The sequence below is a fragment of the Pelophylax lessonae genome (assembly GCF_965119305.1).
Source record: "Pelophylax lessonae genome assembly, chromosome: 10".
In the NCBI taxonomy this organism is placed as follows: Eukaryota; Metazoa; Chordata; class Amphibia; order Anura; family Ranidae; genus Pelophylax; species Pelophylax lessonae.
Genome location: NC_138777.1, coordinates 49558993 through 49583476, shown reverse-complemented (window position 1 = coordinate 49583476; position 24484 = coordinate 49558993). Strand labels below are relative to the sequence as shown.

Sequence of the window (24484 nt, the reverse complement as noted above, 5' to 3'; positions counted from 1 at the left end):
GGGCAGTATAACGATTTGATATTAATCAAGAGGACTGTGTCTGTCAATGAGCGACAGAGAAATACACCTTACTAACCCATCTGTGACTGCTGCTCCTCTCTGCCAATTCTTTTAATGGCTTCCGCTATCCCACCGTATAAACCTCAAAATACTAACATACAAGGCCATCCACAACGCCCACAGCTACATCACCAACCTCATCTGCAGATATCACCCAAATCGTCCTCTCCGCTCCTTCCAAAAACTCCTGCTCTCTATCTCCCTTGTTACCTCCTCTCATGCTCGCCTCCAGGACTTCACAAACACCTCTCACATCCTTTGGAACTCCCTGTCCCAGTATGTCCAGTCAGCCCCTGCCCTGTCTGCCTTTAGGCGAACCCTGAAAACTCACTTATTTAGGGAAGCCTACCTCACCTCCACCCAAGAACTGCTTTTACCTTTTGTACTACCTCCCCCTCCCATGAGCAGGGCCCTCCTCTTTCTGTATTGATCTGTATTGTAATTGCACTGTCCCCCCTCTACATTGTAAAGCGCTGCGTAAACTGTTGGCGCTATATAAATCATGTATAATAATATATTAAATAATAATAATAATCGGTTTACACTTGAGTCCACTCAGGTTTGTAAGACTGAATGCAATAAGTTTGTGTCCAGGTCTGTTTTTGAGGAATATGACTGGATATAGACAGAAACAGGCAGATGCACTGCTATTACATCCAGTGCCCAAAACATGGAAAAAAAGGACATCTACAATGAGGGAAAAATTATGGTTGCTCACTTGACATCCTTCTGCAACAGAGCTACATGACTAACTTTCAGAACTACAGGACAAAGCCTGACCATCCCCCTCTACAATGAGAGAACTGTTCTTGACCACTTTGGCAATCTCATTGGACAGGGGGTTTATGGCATCAATCTAACTTGCTGTTTTCTTTAAAATGGCGGTGTCCCAAGATTCCAATACAATTTATGCAGTATGCTCCCTCAAGAATCTGACAGGTCCATGAAGCTGTCAACAGACGACCACATAGTTTCCTGCTACCTCATGCTCTGCCACCATGTGATACCTGTGGTGAGGACAACGCTACCAGTGCATAGCTCACACTTTTGGAAACATTCTGCTAAATTAAACATGAATAAAAAAAATGTAACGCAAGTTTAAATTGGAACTTGCCAGTGCAGAACCTCACAGGCACTGGACTGCTGGAGCAGAGGTAAGTATTGCAAGCTTTAGTTCTGCATAAGAGCAATACTGATGGATTCAAAAGAACTGTGACACTTACTTGTTTAAGTGCTTTCTGGCTGCTGGGAGTCCTGACATTTCCTCATTCAGGACATACTTTTTGGTTCCCATGCAATAATTTTCCATGTATTCTGCCCAGTGCAATTGCCGGACATCAAAGTTAAACACCTGCAAATTAAACAGATTATTGTGGCATTACTGTATAGATTAGAGCAAAAATGATTGGTAAGCGGTCTTATGTTAATAACTATATAGTGAGAATGTAAACTGCAAGGAAAGATTATGTACTGCACTGAAACAGAGGGTGCTTACTTTTTTGTCTTCAGAGCCGAGCTGGTTCATTAGCATGTTGGTGTTCTCATTGTTCCACACCCAGGAGTTGCTTGTAAAGTATTCCAGCAACATCATGGCTCTGTGCAAACGTGTGATAGTCTTCATCATCCTTAACGAAAACAGGGACCAGAATGATTACCAGAAGTGAAATGCAACATGGCAGCTGGGGGCTGCCCGAGATGCTGCAGACTTTTATGCTGGCCACACAGAATAAAATCTGACTGTTCAATTTTAGGATTTACAAGCAGCTATGCAAATGTAGAGGACTACCTAAACAATTTAAGCCCTTGCTTATATAAATGGCTAATCTAATGGAGACTGTACTATTAGATTGTGGCCAACTGTTACTACACTGCAAATGTAAACTCTCTTAGTTCAATTCTGTGTCAAACAGCAAATTCATACACATGTACAATTTGTAGATTATACACACCATAACCAAAACACACTTCCCATTACATGTCAAAAAACACCATTCTGCAGTGTGATAACAAATTAAGCTTTTCTTTTTGCTGCCAATTAAACAAATTAAAAACAAGCAGTTTAACTTGCATAAGTGAAAGATCAAGGAGGGACAGGCAGAACAGGAAAAATATTCAGCTTTATGCAAGAAAGATTTTGCATTAGGTCTAACAGTGGTGTTAATTTTCCATACAAAGTTTTCCAGAAGACTGAGGAAACAAAGTTGAGCAAATGCCTGGATAATTAGTTATTGTGGAGGAAAAGAAGACCGCCTATTAGCCATGTGAATGGTTGATAAATTCTCATTTGCTTTAAAAAAAAAATTCATATTAAGAAGTGCTGGTTTGCTGTAATCCACTAATTTAGTAAATCCAAAAACTATAACTTTATAGGGATAAGCACACACAGAATTCACCTGCTCTGTGTAATAATTCAAACAGAAAATTGGTCCTTCTCAGAAAACATTATCCAGCCTAATGGGCACCAAAATCATTGTCTTTTATACTCCCATCCTACTCAAGACAGCCATGATTTTCTACTACCCCCTACATGTGCTGGATTTTAATCTTAAAACGGATAAACACATCTATGTGAATAATTACACTGCAAAGGATTTTAATATATAAAACTCATAGCAAAACTTTTGTTTTAGATAAAAAAGATTTAAGATTGATTAGAACACCTGTCAGGTTTTTATTGCCGGCTGGTCCCAGTCAGAGATTACGCTATTCGTCCTGGTGACCATTATCACCAATAGTGGATGTAAAAGAAAAATAGGATTTAAGACTTGATGGACACAGCTCCTGATCTTCATAACCATTGGGTTATACTGCCCTCTACAGGAGTAGGACACTAGGCAGAAAAAGAACCTGGCTACGCCTATAGGTAGTCCCAGGGAGTATGCACTCTCTCCCTGCTATGGGTACTCAGTTTTGTTACAAGCCGTGTCAGAAAAATTACAACTCCACAGAGGGGTGGGTGCTGTGTCTGTCAATGAACATCAGAGATATTGATTTTTATTTTCTCTTTCGTTCACTGACGGACACAGCTCCTGATCTTCATAACCATTGGGATGTCCCAAAGCAGTGTTAAACATGAGGGATGGGAACAGCAAAAAAATTCCCCAGGCTAAACAGTAGCCAAACTGGCAACAGGAGCTCAATCAAAACAACTGGAGCCCATCTGAGAAAAAAATTCCCCACTTTAAAGAGGATCAAGTCCTCTAAACGGCAGCCTGCAAAACCTTGTGGCAAAAAGAAGCATCCGCAGATGCCAACACATCCACTTCATAGAACTTTGTGAAAGTGTGCAGACGACCAGATGGCCGCCATGCAAAACTGCGTCACTGATGCCTGATCCATCTGGAAATGGTCGCAGAGGAAGCGGACAACTCTTTCCGAGGCCCATCCATGAGCACAAATAGTGAGTCTGACTTCCTTAAAGACTTCCGTAGCTGCAAGGTACACCCTAATTGCCCAGACCACATCAAAGGCATGCAAGGCAATTTTCTTTGCATGTTTCGGCCTGGGACACAGGGAAGGCAACACAATGTCTTAATCCAAATGAAAATCGGAGACAACCGTTGGCAGGAACGACAGACAGGGGCAAAGAACCACCATAACTCTGTGAATCAACAAGTAAGGTGAATGACAGGATAACCCTGCCAGGACCAAAAGCACCAAATTGAGATCCCAAGGCAGCAACAGGGTCCACACTGGAGGAACCAAAATGTCGGACACACTGAAGAAAGGTACGCACCAGAGAGTTTGTGGCCAAGGGTCGTTGGAAGAAGATCGCCAAAGCTGACACCTGGCCCTTGACGGTACTCAAAGCCAATTTCTGTTCAACCCCGTTGAAGGAAGGTCAATAACTGAGCCACCGAGGTACGAGGATGAACCCCAAGAGACTCCTATTACGCAATGTACGTCTTCCATGATCTTCCTAGAAGTAGATTTCCTAGCTTTTAGCAGCGTTGAAATCACTTACTCAGATAAAGCTCAATCTATCAGCACCTGGCATTCAACAGCCAAGCCGTCAAAGTCAACGACTATAAAGCAGGATGGAAGATTGGTCTTTGGGACAGTAGATCCTCCCTGAGAGGAAACTTCCAAGGAACGTCGGCAACCAGCCGCACCGGATTGGAGTACCAAGCCCTGCAAGGCCAGTCCGAAGCCACTAAGATGACCGGAATCCCTTCTGCCTCGATACTGCGTAGAGGTCTTAGCAAACGCTTAAGAGGAGGGAAGATTTAAATCAGACGATACTGATCTAATGGGGTCTCGGGATGCCCCACCAGAGACCCAGCTGATGAAACACCTCTTGATGAAGGGACCACTCCCCTTGTTGCAATGCCTGCCGACTGAGGTAATCCTCCTGCCAGTTTTCCACCCCAGGAAATATACAGCGGAGAGGGCTAGAGCAAGCCGTTTTGCCCACCTTAAAATGCCAGTTACCTCTGAAGCCGCCAGGACAATTTTTGTGCCCCCTTGGCGATTGACATAAGCCACGGCCATGGCATTGTGCAATTGAATGCACACTGGACATCCCTGAAGACGATCCGTCCAATGGTCCAGGCATAGTCTGCTTGCTCTGTGTTTCAAGACATTGATCGGTAGTCTGGACTCTTCAAGCGTCCAGATCCCCTAAGCAGAAATTTTGCAGAGGATACCTCCCCAGCCAGATAGGCTGGCATCTGTGGTGACCACTGTCCAATACAAGGGGTGGAAGGATTTGCCCAGCCAAAGCACCGCAGAACGAAGCCACCATATTAGAGAGTTTCCTACGCACCCTGTCTCAGCCAGATCGGATTGTCCAGAGACTGCAGAGTCCTGTCCCACTTGGCAAGAATCTCCCTTTCCAGGGACCTCGTATGGAACTTTAGGTAGACACCATCAGGCCCAGCAGCCACATGCAAGTCCGGAAGGCCAACCATCTGCTGAACAGCAGGGGACGAATTGCATACTGAAATTTCTGGGGTTTGTCCAGTGGAAGGCGCACTTTGGCTAAGGCCGAGTCCAGAGTAAGACCCAGATAGTACAGCTTTGTGGACGGAACCAGAGCAGACTCCTGAAAATTAAGAATCCAGCCGAACTTCCTCAGAATTTGTATAGTTATTTCCAGGTTTTTCACCAGAGCAGTAGGGGACTCTGCTCGCAGAAGGAGGTCGTCCAAGTAGCCCAGTACCGCGAACCCCTGTTGGCGTAACAATTCTAGCACCGGGGCTAACACTTTTGTGAAGACTCAAGGAGCAGAGGCGAGACCACAGTTCAACACCTTGAGGTCCAGGATTGGACGCACCTTGCCTGCCTTCCTTGGAACTGTAAACGAGTCTGAGTAAAAACCCTAAAAACGTTTCAAAGTCAGACTTAGGACGAAAACACTTTGAAGCAACAGGTTTTGAACAGCCCCAAACAGACCACGCAAACAGTCCAGGGACAGGTGCAAGTTGGAAGGAAAGAAACTTGCCAGCGGACAAGAGTGAAACTCGATCTTGTAGTCAGACCGAATGACTTCGTGGACACACTTGCCTTGTACCAGGGAAGTCCATGGGTCCGGAAGACGTCCCCCCCACCCCTGATACGGATGAGAGCGCACCTTCATGCTGAAGGAGCCTTGTCCTCAGGTCTGGAGAAGCCTGCTCTCGGCTTGCCAGACCGGGTTCGTTTGGATCCTCCAGAAGTGGCTCTGAAAGGCTTGGAGCCCTTGTCGGTCGACCCTTAGGGATGAAAAACTTCTTATGAGCCGAGGATGGCCCGCCTCTATGACAAGGTTCCTTGCCCTTAGTAGCTTGCAGAAGAAAAGTACTCTTTCCCCCTGTGAGACCTTTAATGATGTCATCCAGGGTAGCCCTAAACAGGCAATTCCCTTGAGAGGGGTGATCACTCATGGCCTTTTTAGAAGTTTGGTACACAGACCAGCATTTAAGCCAAAAGACACACCGGAGGACCACTCATGAAACAAAGAGCCGAGCCACTAGGGGAGCCGCATCCAAAGAGGCATCAGAGATAAACTGCAGCCCCTGGACCAGCTGGTCAGCCAGCTCAGCAAAGGCAGGGGGAGCTGTTCTCCCTCCAGGTCACAGCGTAAAAGCTTAGCCCACTCGGTCAGAGTTTGCAACACTAGAGCAATGGTCAATACCGGCCTCAGTGCTGAACCAGCCAGAGTGTACATATTGCGGGCCACAGCCTCCACTTTCCTGTCAGCCACATCCTTAAAGGCCAGGGACTCTTCAACCAGAATCATCCAGATTATCCAGCCCGTCGCTCAGTCTAGCAGTTGATTCTGAATCTCACCGGAAAAAAAAAAAAACAGGAGAAAAAATTTCTATCTAAAAAGGAAAAAGGTCCCAGCAGGGAACTAGGTCCTTACTAGGCAGAAAAAAAAAAAACTAAGTCCCTTTAGCAGGGAGAGGGAGATTATTTTTCTGCCTAGTGTCCTACTCCTGTAGGGGGCAGTATAACCCAATGGTTATGAAGATCAGGAGCTGTGTCTGTCAATGAACGAAAGAGAAACAACAGTTTAGGTAGTCAACAGAATAGGAATTGAGTGAAAATCTTCCCATGGGGACACTAGTTCTGGTGACTACCTGTAACAGCCCTTCATCTCAGTTCCTGTTGCTTTGAAACAGGATGTGAATGGAAATCTCCCCAGCAGGACACAAATAGCAAAAAAAAAAAAACCGAACAGGTGTTGTACCCTCCTTTACACTATTCAAAAAAAATGAAAGTTTTGCCTCTAATACTTCCCTAAATTTTGCATAGGCTCTGCCTACAAGGTTGCGTCATTAATTCACAGAGTTCTGTGAAGGATGGAACTACAAGTTCCGACAGACTTTGCAGCTGACTGCTTGTGAACTACTAGGGCGTTGGTGAGCGCATTTAGTAACTGCCTGTCTATAGGAGAAATGGGCAGAGAGCTACACAGGCAGTTTGTAGGAGCCGGAGATTGCACCTGTAAACTGCTGCCTTTTTACCACCATCCAACCCCCATTCACTTTCACTGCACTCCAAACTGTTTCAGACTTCTGAAGCTTGTGGTGCATAAAGCTCATTTGTAAATATGTGGCTATTTACTTTACCCAGGGTCAATAACCTCACTTTTCTACGCTACATTTGTGCAATACATCTTGGTAATGCAACTATCCTCAGCTGGATGACTGGATGGTGCACAGCGGGGAGGTCACCATGCTGTTCTAGTCCATCCCATAACTGTCCTTCCCCAGGGGATTGCAAGAAGCCAACCTATATAAGCATTTGGACACTTGAACCATATTTCAAACAGATATTTGTTTGTATTTTACACCTGTCTGATCCTCAATGTTATGTTCAACACATGCGCTAGCCAGAGCGGTTATTCTTTAGGGCAAATGAGTCAAATACAAGGCCAGAGGGCTGAACCCAGCCTGCCAGGCCATTTCATGTGGCCCTCGCACCTCTACTGCAGCTGAGACAACCCCCCCCTATCTCCACTCCCACTTTTTATTAGCAGTAGAGGACAGAACTCCTCCTACAGATCCTGCGACTCCCTATGCAGCTGCAGCATTCCCTTATCTCCGCCTCTCCTGGATTCAGAATTCAGAAGACTCCTGCAGCTGACTCCAGCCCTCCTCTGGTCCTCCTTCAGATCCTGCACTACGTCTCTCAGCTCCACTCCCTGGGTCAGCACAAAGGTAAGGGTGGTGCACTCTGATGTAATGGAAGGTGGGAGAGGCTAAAATCATCAGATGTAAGGGGGTGCTCTAGACATCTAATCTTACAGATACAACTGGCCCTTTGAGGTTATACATAATGCGGATGTGGCTCGTGATCAAATTGAGTGACGCTCCTGCTCTTGGGATTTCTCTGAACACATGGGCCAGATTTCAAAGCAGAATGGGGCACCAAGGGCTTGAACAGTGTGCTGACCCAGGGAAGACCAAAAAAATATAAATTATTTCTTCTAAGAATCTGAGGTAGGTCTTCATATCTGCAAAGTGCCTGCTGCATGTGCATATTTAGGGCACACTTAGAAAGGCACATATATTCAGAACATAAGACTTGTATAGGAGGCTTTAGAAGAAGTCAGCAATTCAACTTCCTGGCTGTAAATTAGGTGAGGCCAAAGAGCTGAATTTGTTTCGGTGACACAAAACTACCCAGGAACTAGCTACAGCTTGTGAGTTATAAAATGACACCGTTCAACCTAAGGTTTCTCACACAAGCTGTATACTGCTAAAAATTCCTTTTACCAGCTTAAACATCTGACCAATGTAAAAATAATCTCTTAACTAAGAACCCAATGCAGTCAGAAGCTTAAATTAGATTGACTGTTTCACTTCCATTAGCTGGAGGTGATGAAGCACAGCCTGCAAATCACAGATCCATCTTCAGTATTAATTCTAACCGGGAGCTTAAATTCTAGACACACACCCCACTGGTGGGGGAGCTCCCCGTGCTTGCACTGGTTTTATTGAAGACAGGAAAAAACGCTGATAGTATAGCACTTAATGCCTTTTTTGTTTGTGGAGATTACAAAAACATTGCTTGACAAGATTGGTCAGTTATCAATATACATGGGACAAAAAAAATACCAGCAGGGAAATGCCAGTTCTCTCTGAATGTAAACAAATTTCTTCTACCTGCTCAAGTCACCAAAAAAGGATTCTAGGTACTGCTTAAGGTCACATGCCCAAGTTATGGTTACTATCCAGCTGTAGAAAACGATCACCAGCAATCTTTCTCAATCTCATCTGGCTGTCCACTATTTTCCTCTGAAGCCATTGTTATAAATGAGCTTAAAAATAACCCATGCACTAAGCAGAATGAAAGCAAAAAATTGTCACAATTTCTGTATGACCAGTTGGAGAGAATGCCATTAAGTAGTTGTAGGAGCATCACACAGTCAACAAAAAGTCCACATTATCTAAAAAATAGGATTTTTGACTTACTGTAAAATCCATTTCTCTGATGTTCATTGACGGACACAGCTCCTGTCATTCTTGACCATTGGGGCATCCCAAAGCAGTGTAAAACATGAGGGATGCGAAACAGCAAAAAATTCCCATGGCTAAACATTAGCCAACCAGGCGACAAGGGCTCAACCAAAACAACTAGAGCCCTCCTGTAAAAAAACAATACACCCTCAAAGAGGATCAGGTCCTCTCAGCAGCCTGCAAAACCTTGCAGCCAAAAGGAAGCATCCGCAGATATCAACACATCCACTTTATAAAACTTTGTAAAAGTGTGCACCGACGACCAGGTGGACGACCAGGTGGCCACCTTGCAATCCTGCCTCACTGACCCTTGATTACTGAAGGCCCAGAAGACACTAAGCACCCTAGTAGAGTGCACCTTGACAGGGAAAGGAAGAACCTAACCCCTGATGGAATAGGTCTGAACCACCGTCTGTCAGATCCATCTGGAAATGGTCGCAAAGGAAGCGGACAACCCTTTGCCAGGTCCATCTGGGAGCACAAATAGAGTCTGACTTTCTAAAAGACTCTGTAGCTGCCAGGTACATCCTAATTGCCCGAACCACATCCAAGGCATGCAAGGCAATTTCCTTTGGATGTTTAGGCCTGGGACACAGGGAAGGCAACACAAGGTCTTCATTCAAATGAAAGTAAGAGACCACCTTAGAAAGGAATGATGGACAGGGGCGAAGCACTACCTTACCCTTGTGAATCACCAGATAAGGTGAACAACAGGATAACGCCGCCAGTTCAGACACCCTGCGCGCAGAGGTAATAGCCACCAAAAAGACCACCTTCTGGAACAGCGTAAGCAGGGGAATCTCCCGAATATTTTCAAAGGGAGGCTTCAGTAGAGCTCAAAGCACCAAATTAAGATCCCAAGGCGGCAACGGAGCCGCACTGGAGGAACCAAATGTCGGACATCCTGATGAAAAATACGCACCAGGGAGTGTGTGGCCAAAGGTCGTTGGAAAAAAAGACAGTCAAGGCTGATACTTGGCCCTTGAGGTTACTCAAGGCCAATTTTTTGTTAAACCGCCTATTGCAAGGAAGGTTAAGATCCGAGCCACCGAGAAGGAGCGAGGATGCCCCCCAAGAGACTTACCCCACGCAATGTATGTCTTCCACGTACGATAGTAGATCTTCCTCAAAGCAGATTTCCTAGCTTTTAACAATGTAGGAATCACCAACTTCGACAAATCTCTATCCTTTAGCACCTGGCGTTAAACAGCCAAGCCGTCAAAGCCAGCGACTGTAAAGCAGGATTTAAGATTAGTCCTTGGGACAGCAGATCCTCCCTGAGAGGAAGCTTCCAAGGAACGTCGGCGACCAGCCATACCAAATCGGCGCACCAAGCCCGGCGAGGCCAGTCCGGGGCCACTAAGATGACGGGAATCCCTTCTGCCTCGATCCAGTATAGGAGTATGAGCAGAAGCTTGAGAGGAGGGAAGACATAAATCAGACGATACTGACCCCACGGAGCCACCAGCGCGGCTGTGGCGTCTGCCAGTAAATCCCTTGACCGAGCCACAAATCTCTGCACCTTTCTGATGAGTTGAGACACCAACAGATCCACCTCGGGAGTGCTCCACCGTAGACACAGCTGATGAAACACCTCCGGATGAAGGGACCACTCCCCGTGGTCAAACGTCTGCTGACTGAGGTAGTCTGCCTGCCAATTTTCCACCCCGGGAATGTGTACGGTGGAGAGGGCTGGAATAAACAGTTCTGCCCACCTTAGAATGCTGGCTACTTCCAGAGCAGTCAGGGCACTTATTTTGAAGTTTGTCTAGAGGAAGGAGCATTCTGGCTATGGCCGAGTTCAGAGTCAGGCCCAAATAGTCCAGCTTTGTGGACGGAACAAGGGCAGACTTCTGAAAATTCTGAATCCAGCCGAACTACCGCAGAGTTCGTATTGTGATCTCCAGGTTCTCCACCAGAGCGGATGGAGACTCCGTCACAGAAGGACATCTCCAAGTAGCCCAGTACTGGGATCCCCCGTTGGCGTAGCAAAGCTAGCACCAAAGCCAACACTTTTGTGAAGATTTGAGGAGCAGAGGCGAGACCAAAGGGTAACGCCACAATTTGATAATGTTCCTCTCCCACAGCAGAGAAAACGCTGGTGGCTGGCACATATTGGAATGTGAAGGTAAGCATCCTTGATGTCGATAGAGGCAAGAAAACGTAGGGATGCCACCATTGTTCAAATGCACTCCATTCTGAACTTCTGTACCCGCACAAAGCAGTTTAGCGCCTTGAGGTCCAGAATTGGACGTACTTTGCCTTCCTTCCTGGGGACTGTGACCAGGTTTGAGTAAAAACCCTGAATACGCTCCGAAGTTGGAACCGGGACAATCACCCCTTGAAGGAAGAGATCTTGTACCGCCCCAAACTGACTCTGTAACCCGTCTGTGGGCCAGCGCAGGTTGGAAGGAAAAAGACCTTTCCGGGGGACAAAAGTGAAACTCGATCTTGTAACCGGACCAAATACTTTCGTGGACCCACTTGTCTTGCACCAGGGAAGTCAACAGGTCTGGAAACCAGCAAAGACACCCTCCCACCCCTGATACGGGTGAGGGCGCACCTTCATGCTGAAGGAGCCTTGTCGGTGGGTCTGGAGAAGCCCGCTCTTGGCTTGCCAGACCAGGTTCGTTTGGAGCCACCAGAGGAGGCCCTGAAAGGCTTCGAGCCCTTGTCAGTCGACCCTGAAGGACGAAAAAAGATCGGAGCTGAGAAGGAAGGTCCACGTCTATGATGAGGTTTCTTACCCTTAGTAGCCTGTGGAAGAAAGGTACTCCCCCCCCCCCCCCCCCCAATGAGACCTTTAATTATGTCATCCAGGGTAGCTCCAAACAGATCTCCTTGAAAGGGAAGATCAGTCAAGGACTTCTTAGAAGTCTGGTCCGCAGACAAGAATTTAAGCCAAAAGACACACCAAATGACCACCGTCAAAATAGAGAGGCGAGCCATCAGGGTCATCACCGATAAAACTGCAACCCCTGGACCAGCTGCTCTGCCAGCTCAGCAAAGGCAGGAGGAAGTTGTTCACCCTTCAAGTCACGGTGTAGGAGCTCAGCCCACTCGGTCAGAGTTTGCAACACTAGGGCAATGGTAAATACAGGCATCATTGCCAAACCTGCTAATGTGTACGTAATGTGGACCACAGCCTCCACCTTCCGGGCAGCCGGATCCCTAAAGGCCGGGGACACTTCCCCCGGTATCATGGTTGCCTTGTTTACTCTGAAAACTGGAGGGTCCACCACCAGTGGCACAGTCCACTTCTTCAAGAAGGGATTCTTCATAGGGGTAACGCCTAGTAAAGCGCTTGGGAACCCCAGGGGGACGCTTTGTTCATCCCCACTTTTTAGCGACAATTCTGACAAAATAGGCAGGGAAAGGAAACACCTTTGCTGCTTTGGATGGCTTGTGAGTGCCAAAGGGTACTGGCGCCTCCGTCGCAGCTTCAGCCGCGTCCTCCATCTTCAGGGTCTCACGCACAGATACAATCAGTGTATCTACCATCGCCTTTTCGCACGCGGTCGCAGACGTGGAGGAATCATCTTCACTATCGGATGATTCCAGGCTTGTGGTCGCAGACCCAGCAGGGTGACCCACGTCCACCGAATCAGATTTAGGATCTCATGAGACAGAGGAAAGCGGGGGGGGGGGGCGTGTTTTGCTAGCCTTTCGCCCGCAAGCCGCCTTCACCCGGGACACGATGGACCCCTGGACCTCCGTCAGTGCATGGATGGATGGTTGGGACCCAGAGGGCCCCACAGCCTCAGAGAGGGGATCAGGTGGGGAAACATGAGTCACCAGGGGGACCCCACAAAAAGGGTAACACACTGCTATGGCAAAAACCCCACCGCGCTGGCAGCACCACTGGGTCGCCAAGCACAAGGCACCGAGCGATCCTCAGCAGAGAGGGAGAGGACCCGTCCAGACTCACCACCCTCCGACACAGGCACCTGCAAGCACCTGGAAACTATGCACTACACGTTGTGGCCATCAGGAAGCTAAATGATCCAGGAGTCAGCAGCACCAGGGGATAAGGAGGGGCTCCCACCGCCATAATCGCCGCCCACAGGGCTTCACTGTCATTGCTGGACTACACAAACATAGGATATAGGACATATAGGAATACACAGGCTACAACAAAATGGCGGCACCACGAGGCATACAGGAACCCAGAATGGGGGGGACCAGGCCTCAGGACAGATCCAGGCAGGATGAGGGGCCCTGACAGAAGCCCCTACCAGGTACAACTCGCCCGCACAAATGATCGCCCGGCAATTCTCCCCAGCCCCCATCACCATTAGCATCCTGCCTCCCACTCCAGGAAGGTGGCCAGACCACCAAAAAAAAAAAAAAAAATACATCCCCAGCGTATGTGGAGGGGTGAGACAGGATGAGGGACTTGACAGGAGGGGGGTGCCTGCTGGAAGGAGGGGGTCTGACCCTCTCAAGGAGGGGCCCACATCTACCCCAAAACCCTCTGGGGGGGGGGGGGAGAAGACGACAGCTACTCACAATATCAGGAACCAGGAGGGCACCGCTCCAGATAGATCCTCCTCTCCATCGAACTGGGGGGGGGGGGGGGGGGGCAATTGTCGGCCAGGAAGAATGCTGGGACTTAGGCCAAGGCCAGGTCGCATCCAACCTCGCAAGACTAACTTGCAGGGCCAGCCCCTGTCCAGGGGGGCTATGTCGCAGTATACCTAGCGCAGAGCTGAGGCCTGCGCCTGCTCGCTGGCCAGACTAGGGTGACCACTGGATCTAGATTATCCAGCCCGTCGCCCGGTCTGGCAGTTGATAGTAGATCTCATAGGAAAAAGCCAGGAGGAAACACACAACGCGCTCCCAGCACAGAGACCGGTATCTCACCAAGAGCCCCGGGTCTAGTACTAACAACCGGGACCACCGGTTCCGGGTCACCGGACTGCTGTCATAGCCTCTGACTGGCTATCACACTGATCAGTCACTAGGAGCCCACACCTGTGTTTACCTCCTTTTCTGCATGGAGAGGAAGTAATGTACCTTCCTCTCCTTGCAGGAGATGAAGCTGTAAAAAAAAAGTGTGCAAAAAAAAAAAAAAAAAATGTAAGAATAAAAGATAAAGAAAGAAATAACAAGATAAAGGAATGCCAGGGTTATTGTTAGGGTCAAAGGTCACAGACAGCATATTTTGGGTAGAGTTTCTGGGCTGTACTACAAGTAACAGAGAAATACGTGGTATCGCTGCAATCGTCAGAAGCAGGACAATTTATTTTGGGTTATTCTTTGGTGGTAAATTATGGTAATAGCAAAAGATTTACAGCTACATTTAATTTTTTTTTTGCTTGTTTGGGTCAATTTTACTTTAATAATAAAAAAAAAAAAAAAAAAAAAAAAAAAAAAACACAGGAGATGTCCATTACTATTTACCACCAAAAGAAATCCCAAGGTATAATTTACCTGGATACACAAAGTAGATGTGATGATATGTACAGTTTTACGAACACATGTCAAAGTTGCAAAATTGTGCTTAGGCATGAACATTTGTTTTATCCCTATGCTGGCCATACACTAGCCGAAAGATCGTTCGAAAATCTGTCATTTGGGCCGATTGTTCATTTTTCGTCCAGTTAATGGGCACAAATAGAAAATCGTTTTTTCTTTAGAGCCAAAAAATCGAAGGAACAGTTTTGAAAGTCCGCCGACTGAACGATAAAGGAACGATAAATAGAAAGGTTAATGTGTTTCTTGGCCGACCTAGGCATATGTGACAAACTGAACGAAAAACGGATGTCCATTGAACGATTTATCGTTAGAAATTTGGTCATTACATGATGGCACGATTGTCTGCTCTCACGGACGATTTTTCGTTTTTCGAAAATGAGTTTGCCCGATATTTCGGCTAGTGTATGGCCAGCATAAGAAAGGGAAGGGGTTAACGTGCACCTAACATTATGTATAGTACTATTGCTACCCCTACCTACTGAGAAAATTAGTTCCTTGGCTCTCATGATGATACATTAGATTCAGTGCAGAGTCTCTGGACTGGAATAAGGCAGGAGATAAAAGAATTGACATGCGCACAGCTCGCTTGTTCTGGTTCTAGGACTCAAAAGTATTAAAGCAAGAAAGCCAGGTAACTAGCATTATAAGAAGGTAGCCATCAATGGCAGCTCTATACTAGGACAGGACACCTGTATTGTGTAAGTATTGAAGCTGGAATTGCTGACAACTTTAGAAAATCTACTTTCCTTTTTGCCACACTAATTCAATAGCTTTAGTTCTTTCAAAGTAATTGATCTAGAACAAGTATGCAGGTCAGGTCAGGTTGTGCCTTCATTTAACTGCATTCTTGCTCTGGGTCTGATTCAGAAAGTATTGGGTTAGCACAACAGTAAGGAGCATCTTCAGAAGCAGGTTATCAACCACTACATTCCTCACAGTATGGTTTTCCTTTATAGAGAAAACACACATTACCAGTCCCTGCGCAGATCCTGGAGATTGATTCTCAAGCTGGGGAATCTTGTAATATGGCCTGTGGTGAAACACATGAATGAAGCGTGGCAGCTCTCCTAACCCTCCATGGGATATGAGGCAAAGCAGCTGTACAAAAAATAAAGGAACAGAGCGCACACCGCCCTAGTGTAACACCATTTATTTGAAGTTAATAGAAGCCATAAAAACAGGTACTCACAAACAGATAGGAAGTCATGCATGGAAATAAATATCCCCCGATGAGGTTTACAGGGCTCTCTCCTCCTAGCCTCGGCGGCTCAGCTGTTCGTCCTGCACTAGTCAGTGAGTATCGTACGGCTAAGCCAACCGCCTCGGATTACTCAAGGAGACTCGATGTGGTGAGCCTGCGCACGGTCCAGCCGCCGCCGCACACCCTCCAAGAGCCGGATGCTATAGCCGCTCAGAGAAACTGACAATGCGGTTAAGCAGAGGGAGACTCCACGATCGGGACCCAGAGCATGACTTGCATGGGGTTGCTAAGGACAACGTTTCGGAGGCGTAGCCTCCTTCTTCAGATCTCAACCTTCAACCTCACCACATCGAGTCTCCTTGAGTAATCCGAGGCGGTTGGCTTAGCCGTACGATACTCACTGACTAGTGCAGGACGAACAGCTGAGCCGCCGAGGCTAGGAGGAGAGAGCCCTGTAAACATCATCGGGGGATATTTATTTCCATGCATGACTTCCTATCTGTTTGTGAGTACCTGTTTTTATGGCTTCTATTAACTTCAAATAAATGGTGTTACACTAGGGCGGTGTGCGCTCTGTTCCTTTATTTTTTGTACGGTTTTCCTTTATGACATCTGTCTGCCATCCTACAACAGCACCTACCAAGCTGCTGGATCAAGCTAGGGAAATAAAGAAAGATGCTCATTAGTGTGTGACCTGCAGCGTTGTATTACCTCAGTGTGACCCAAATACTGAAAGAGCCTCACTGCAGTGAAAAGGAGAAAGAACAGTTTACAGGAGGGAAAAAAAAAATAGCTAGATCAGCTCCATTCTGCAAATCCCAGGCAATGAATCAGCTTCTATTATCAGCTGACTATTTAGAGAACCTATTAAAAGCTTTCCTAAGGGGGCTCAAGAAGCCAATCTAAAAAGGCAGGTTTGCTATATTCCAGAATGAGTTGACAGAAAACGAGACAAGGGATTGTACTTAGTTTTGCAAGCAAAGCAAGGAAAAATAAAAAAAAGAGTTGAGATTGGGACAGTGATACCAGGACATTAGAATGCAACACTAGGCATCTATGTTTCTCAGGCTTAGTCGTCAAGAACACACAAAGCATTCTAAGGCAGGTACTGGCACTCTACAGGTCTAGAGCCATTGAGGAGCTATTAGTCCCTGCCATGCCCTGCTGCACGTTTGGACTGAATTCCTCAACAACTATAGATCCACTGTTTTAAGAGTGTGTGTTAAATCATATACATTACACTATACCTGCAATAGCGCTATGGAAAAAATAAAAAAAAGGTTAATTCTTATCCACTTCAATCAAGCATTTTCAGCCATTCTATATTTGCAGAACAATGATGATCCATAATAAAACTTCTGGCACTGAACTCACTATATAGAAGCTCTTGAATCCATAAAGACAACTTTTACTATCTGTTCAGAAATATGAAAATGGCTGAACCATAACAAAAAAAATATATATTAAATAAAAATAAAGTGCAAACTTTAATAGTTGCAGCATCTTAATGCAGAGAAATATGACAGGCTTGATGGCAATTACAGAACAGACACAAGAATTAGAAAGTTAATCTGCTGAGACACTAAGGGTTGAATAGTAAACACTCAAACACAAATAAACTAAACAGAAATAGACCAGAAATAAATGAAAAGTTGTAAGGGTGACAGACCTGGCTTTAGAGCTAATGTTAGACATGTTTTAAGAGTGAACAAAAGCCATATGAAGTCTGACTGAGGTCAGCTATCTCGCATTTTTATTTCGCCCTAAAGCTTTGTCTGTCTGGGGATCCATCAAACTGCAGTCTGCGGTCTTTTTACACTGTTGCAGAAAGCTACAATTTGACGGACAAGTAAATGAGCAAAATAGATTAGGATAAAATTAAAAGATATGCAGGGGAAGAGTGATAGACCTCGCTCTAGAACCAATAATACTGCAGAGATCACAAGTTCGATCTTCCATTAGCTAAATGGCCCTAGAGCTGGGTCTATCTGTGGATCCATCAAACAACCTGCTGCCTTGAGAACTGTCACAGGAGACAACAGTTTGAGGGATGAGAAACAGGGAGGGTTTGGAGATGAAACAAAATGATGGTGCGATTTAGTAAGGGAATGAGTTTAGTAAAGGTCAGTCCCAATAAAATTAATATTACAGCAATGTGTAGATGCTGGTGGGCCGATTCACATACTGTCTTCTTACCGCTTTTGTGGAATATTTCCACTGAAAAATTACAATCCTTCTGCGGTCATCTACAAAATGTATATCGAATATAAAATATGACATTTTGTATGGGTAAGAAGCAGAATTGTAATTCAATCCATGAGAATGTACACAAAATTGATCTCAGGTGGGGACCAAGCCCAGTGCTTCTGGAGTCCAGGAGGGTCCAGCCGGATCCTACACATGCTCACCTGTTCCAATGCCCAGCATATAGTCATTCGGGTGTGGTCACTGCTCAAAAGGCTTGGATTAGCAAGCATTCTCTTTCTGAAAAATCAGTAGGATTCTAATTCTAAAAGTCACCAGAATGGCTAAAGCAGGGCTGAGCACTTCCTAATTGGACCATGTACGATTCTTCTAAAATATTAATACTTTTGGTGTCCGATTCAAAATTTAAGCTCATTGGCTCTGAGGATTTATCCACCATTGTTCTACAGTAAATCAAAAAGACTTGTGAGCATGGGATACACTGTAATCCACCTCCATGGAAACCAGAAATGACCATCTACTGGTAAATTCTCTTTGGGGTCCAGGTGCCTCTTTGAGGGCATCAAGCCGTGTATGGATAAGGTTTCATTCGCTCTTCCACCTCATTGGGTTGAGTACTCACACCCTTAAGTAAATCAACGTATCAATAAATATGGCATTAAAACAAGCAAAAAAAAAAAAAGAAGAGTAAAAAGTGGAGGCAACGGTAAAAAAGTCAACCATGAAAAAAAAAAAAAAAAGGATTACCCTTTACATTAACTTTAAAATTGTATATGGAGTGTAAAAAAGGCTTCGAGGACAGTAAAATAGGCCAACTATTAAAATTTAGCATGGTTTGCCATTGAGCCTGCGTCTTCTCAGCATGCCTCCACCAGGTTAACCGCACCTCCTAATGTTTTTCATCGTGACCTCCTTACCAGGGTTTCTGACCTGTCAACCTGAGAATAGCATCATACAATACTGCAGGTACTATATGACTGACAGCCGTCCAGTAATGATGCAAAAGGGGGTTGTTTCGAAGATTAACATTGGGGCGCCTGAGAGCCTGTTCTAAAGGATTCATCTTGAAGGATACATTTACATAATATTCTGTAGGAAAAATAAGGATCAGATGCAGTGAGAAAAAAAAAAATGTACACACACTGGGTCGCACACAAAGAAACTATAAACAAGGAGGCAATTTTTTTTTTTTTTTAAACATCTGTAAAGAGAATGACCTCATTAACAATGGAAACCTTGTTCAATTCTAGCTCATGTCTGAGAAAGTCTCATTTGAAGTTTTAGTGTTTCCTGGGTCCAATGTCTCATAATTAATCTTGATCGCTCAATAGGCCAGCCTGCTGGCAGTAGTGTTAACGTTTTCACTATTCTCTATAGAATTATCAAATTTTATCTAGAACTAGTTAATTGTTTAAAAATAAATAAATAAACAAATTCCTAAAACTATAAGACCCCATTCAGACTGGGGCGACACGACTTGGTGGGGGGACCTGTGAAGTCTCGGCGCGACTTGCACAGACTTCATATAATTGAAGTCAATGCAAGTCGCCTCCAGGTCGCCCCAAAGTAGTACAGGACCCTTTTTCTAAGTCGGAGCGACTTGTGTCGCTCCTATTAGAACGGGTCCTGAGCTAATCAATGGCGAGCGACCGAGCGCGACTTGTCAGGCTGGCAAGTCGCGCTAGTCTGAATGGACCCTAACACTAGCACGACTTGTCAGGCGACTTGGTCTGCCTGACAAGTCGTGAACCGTCGCGGTCCATTGACTGCTACAGGAGCCGGAGCGACTTGCATAGACATTCATTTTATGAAGTCCGTGCAAGTCGTGCAGAAGTCGTGCTGCACGCGACTTCACAGGTCGCCCCCTCAGTCGGAGCGACGTAGTGTGAACCGAGCCTTAAAGTGTCACTAAACCCAAATCATTAAAAACTATTATGACGTATTACATGTTGTTTATACTCACTAAGTTACTATGGGATTTGTTTTCTGTAATTTGCAAAGAAAAAAAAAATAGTTTATCCTGCTGTTTGTTCTCTGTCGCCCCCTCCTAACCATGTCCCCACTGCAGTTGGGATTTTGCAGAGCAGTGTTGGCAGCTAGTGCACATGTTCAGTTTTCAGTGTATTTCTACCCTGAACATTTCCTATCACATCTGAGCAGCCCATGTGACTATAGAGTCACATATGTGGGCCTATATACAGTGGTAAATGACAGCCCACCATTCAGCTAAACACAAATGGGGGTGGGATATTACATCTTGAGAGAAAAAAAAAAAGTATATTTATTTTGAATATATTTGTATTTTTAAACAGTTTATTGATATTATTTATTTATTTTTTTAACATGTGACCAGCAGCAGAGGACTAAAAGCTCCTCCTGCTTAGGTTTCCCTACAAACAGGCTTGGAAAGATCTGGGTTATGTCACAGCTATATACAGTGCCTTGAAAAAGTATTCATACCTCTTGAAATGTTCCTTATTTTGTCATGTTACAACAAAAAACAGAAATATATTTTATTGGGATTTTGTGTGGCACATAATTGTGAAGTGTAAGGAAAATGATAAATGGTTTTCTAAAATTTTTACAAATAAATATCTGAAAAGTGTGGCGTGCATTTGTATTCAGCCCCCTTTACTCTGATACCCCCAACTAAAATCTAGTGGAACCAATTGGCTTCAGAAGTCACCTAATTAGTAGAGTCCACCTGTGTGCAATTTAATCTCAGTATAAATACTGCTATCCTGTGAAGCCCTCAGAGGTTTGCTAGAGAACCTTGGTGAACAAACAGCATCAGAAGGCCAAGGAACACACCAGACAGGTCAGGGATAAGTTGTGGAGAAGTTTAAAGCAGGGTTAGATTATAAAAAAATATCCCAAGCATTGAACATATCACGTAGCACTGTTCAATCCATCATATGAAAATGGAAAAAGTTCGGCACAACTGCAAACCTACCAAGACATGGCCGTCCACCTAAACTGACAGGCCGGGCAAGGAGAGCATTAATCAGAGAAGCAGCCAAGAGGCCCATGGTAACTCTGGAGAAGCTGCAGAGATCCACGGCTCAGGTGGGAGAATCTGTCCACAGGACAACTATTAGTCGTGCACTCCACAAATCTGGCCTTTATGGAAGAATGGCAAGAAGAAAGCCATTGTGGAAAGAAAGCCATAGGAAGTCCCGTTTGCGAGAAGCCATGTGGGGGACACAGCAAACATGTGGAAGAAGGTGTTCTGGTCAGATGAGACCAAAATTGAATTGTTTGGCCTAAAAGCAAAACGCTATGTGTGGTGGAAAACGAACACTGCACATCACCCTGAAAACACCATCCCCACCGTGAAACATGGTGGTGGCAGCATCTTGTTGTGGGAATGTTTTTCTTCAGCAGGGACAGGGAAGCTGGCCAGAGTTGATGAGAAGATGGATGGAGCCATAAAAGGGCAATCTTAGAAAACCTGTTTGAGTCTGCAAAAGACTTGACTGGGGCGGAGGTTCACCTTCCAGCAGGACAACGACTCTAAATATACAGCCAGAGCTACAGTTGGGCAAAAAAGTATTTAGTCAGCCACCAATTGTGCAAGTTTTCCAACTTAAAAAGATGAGAGAGATGCCTGTGATTTTCATCATAGGTACACTTAAACTATGAGAGACAGAAAGGGGGGGGGGGGGAATAATCCAGGAAATCACATTGTAGGATTTCTAATGAATTGGGAAATTCCTTGGTAAAATAAGTATTTGGTCACCTACAAACAAGCAAGATTTCTGGCTCTCACAGACTTGTAACTTCGTCTTTAAGAGGCTCCTCTGTCCTCCACTCAATACCTGTATTAATGGCACCTGTTTAAACTTGTTATCAGTATAAAAGACACCTGTCCACAACCTCAAACGGTCACACTCCAAACTCCACTATGGCCAAGACCAAAGAGCTGTCAAAGGACACCAGAAACAAAATTTTAGACCTGCACCAGGCTGGGAAGACAATCTGCAATAGGCAAGCAGCTTGGTTTGAAGAAATCAACTGTGGGAGCAATTATTAGAAAATGTAAGACATACAAGACCACCGGTAATCTCCCTCGATCTGGGGCTCCAGGCAAGATCTCACCCCATGGAGTCAAAATGATCACAAGAACGGTGAGCAAAAATCCCAGAACCACACTGGGAGACCTAGGGAATGACCTCCAGAGAGCTGGGACCAAAGTAACAAAGGCTACCATCAGTAACACAACTATGCTGCCAGGGACTCAAATCCTGCAGTGGCAGTAGTTTTTTCCCCCTGCTTAAGCCAGTACATGTCCAGGCCGTCTGAAGTTTGCTAGAGAGCATTTGGATGATCCAGAAGAGGATGGGAGAATGCCATATGGTCGGATGAAACCAAAGTAGAACTTTTTGGTAAAATTTCAACTCGTCGTGTTTGGAGGAGAAGAAATGCTGAGTTGCATCCAAAGAACACCATACCTACTGTAAAGCATGGGGGTGGAAACATCATGCTTTAGGGCTGTTTTTCTGCAAAGGAAACAGGAAGACAGATCCGTGGAAAAGAAAGAATGAATGGGGCCATGTATCGTGAGATTTTGAGTGAAAACCTCCTTCCTTCAGCAAGGGCATTGAAGATGAAACGTGGCTGGGTCTTTCAACATGACAATGATCCCAAACACACCACCCAGGCAACGAAGGAGTGGCTTCGTAAGAAGCATTTCAAGGTCCTGGAGTGGCCTAGCCAGTCTCCAGATCTCAACCCCATAGAAAACCTTTGGAGGGAGTTGAAAGTCCTTGTTGCCCAGCGACAGCCCCAAAACATCACTGCTCTAGAGGAGATCTGCATGGAGGAATAGGCCAAAATACCAGCAACAGTGTGTGAAAAACTTGTGAAGACTTACAGAAAACATTTGACCTCTGTCATTGCCAACATAGGGTATATAACAAAGTATTGAGATGAACTTTTGTTATTGACCAAATAGTTCTTTTCCACCATAATTTGCAAATAAATTCTCTAAAATCAGACAATGTGATTTTCTGGATTTTTTTTTTCTCATTTTGCCTCTCATAGTTGAAATATACCTATGATGAACATTACAGGCCTCTCTCATCTTTTTTTGTGAGAGAACTTGCACAATTGGTGGCTGACTAAATTTGCCCAGCTGTACAATGGAATGGTTTAGAGCAAAGAATATTCATGTGTTAGAATGGCCCAATCAAAGTCCAGACCTCAATCCAATTGAGAATCTGTGGCAAGACTTGAAAATTGCTGTTTACAGACACTCTCTATGCAATCTGACAGAGCCTGATCTATTTTGAAAAGAAGAATTGGCTAAAATGTCACTCTCTAGATGTGCAAAGCTGGTAGAGGCATCCCCAAAAAGACTTGCAGCTGTGGTTGCAGCGAAAGGTGGTTCTACAAAGTATTGACTCTAGCTACAAATGTACGCCACACTTTTCAGATATTTGCAAAAAAAATTTGAAAACCATTTACCATTTTCCTTCCACTTCACAATTATGTGCCACTTTGTGTTGCTCTATTACATAAAATCCCAAGAACAAAAAATTTAAGTTTTTGGTTGAAACATGACAAAATGTGGAAATTCAAGGGGCATTAAGTATTTTTCAAGGCACTATATCAATTAGGAAAAAAAGGTACTTAGATTTTTTTCTTAATTAAATAATTACAGTGCCATCATCCACATGCATAAAGAGAAGGGATAATGTAAATTAAACAGTGTGTGTTTAGTATCTTGTTAAGCTTTTCAAGCTACATGCCATACCAAATTGGTTTAGAGCACATTAGCATCTCAACAGATTGAAACATAGGGTTAGTCCACCTAAAACTTATTTCAAACTTATCTGTTAGATGTTAGAGACTTGCGCCACTTTTTGCGAATGGTAAGAACTCTGGATTTAAATTTTTGGGAAAACTTATGAGATACAAAATATGGAATGAAAAAAAATAAAAAATAAAAAAGAAAAGCAAACATTTATCTTGGTGAACTGAGTGTCTGACTGAAAAGAAGATTTTTCTGCAGTCTCCTATAATGAGAGCACCTGACCAACCATGAACCTCCTGTTACAAATCATTTGAGCTAGTCAGGAGCTCAGGAGAAGCAGGTTTTTTTTTTCATGGCACGCCTTAAGAGCCCATTCACATTAGCGCGACTAGTCAGGCGACTTGTCAGCCTGACAAGTCGCGCTCGGTCGCGGTTCTTTTGATTAGCACAGGACCCGTTCTAAAAGGAGCGACAAGTCGCTCCGACTTAGAAAAAGGGTCCTGTACTACTTTGGGGTGACCTGGAGGCGACTTGCATAGACTTCCATTACGTGAAGTCTCTGCAAGTCGCACCGAAGTCGCGGTGCACGCGACTTCACAGGTCGCCCCCCAAAGTCGTGTCGCGCTAGTCTGAATGGGCTCTTAAGGGTGCTTTTATTTTCGTCACAAATACAGACACTGCTAATCCTAACACTTGCCTTTTCCAAAAAAGTGAAGTGTGAAACTAAAATATTGGATCCATTTTAAAAGATTATATAACTGCCAGCTAAACGGTAAATGATCTGCCAAGGACAAAAAACATGCAAAACCTTCCAATGATAAGACAGTCACCAGTCAA

The 24484-nt window shown here is 44.9% G+C and overlaps 1 protein-coding gene and 1 pseudogene across 2 annotated transcripts in view; one reads left to right on the top strand and one right to left on the bottom strand.

Annotated features, from left to right (window-relative positions):
- The window catches only part of FAR1 (fatty acyl-CoA reductase 1), a 104101-nt gene that overhangs the window by 7074 nt on the left and 72543 nt on the right, over nucleotides 1-24484 (bottom strand). Inside the window, exons 9-10 of the mRNA XM_082270337.1 lie at nucleotides 1556-1685; nucleotides 1284-1411 (exon numbers count right to left, since the gene is read on the bottom strand). Of these exons, the coding sequence (XP_082126463.1) occupies nucleotides 1284-1411; nucleotides 1556-1685 (258 nt within the window). The remainder of the gene's footprint in view (nucleotides 1-1283; nucleotides 1412-1555; nucleotides 1686-24484) is intronic.
- LOC309565511 lies at nucleotides 18249-22268 on the top strand (annotated as a pseudogene). The gene is made up of 2 exons: nucleotides 18249-18340; nucleotides 21746-22268. The product of its transcript is annotated as an uncharacterized misc_RNA (transcript).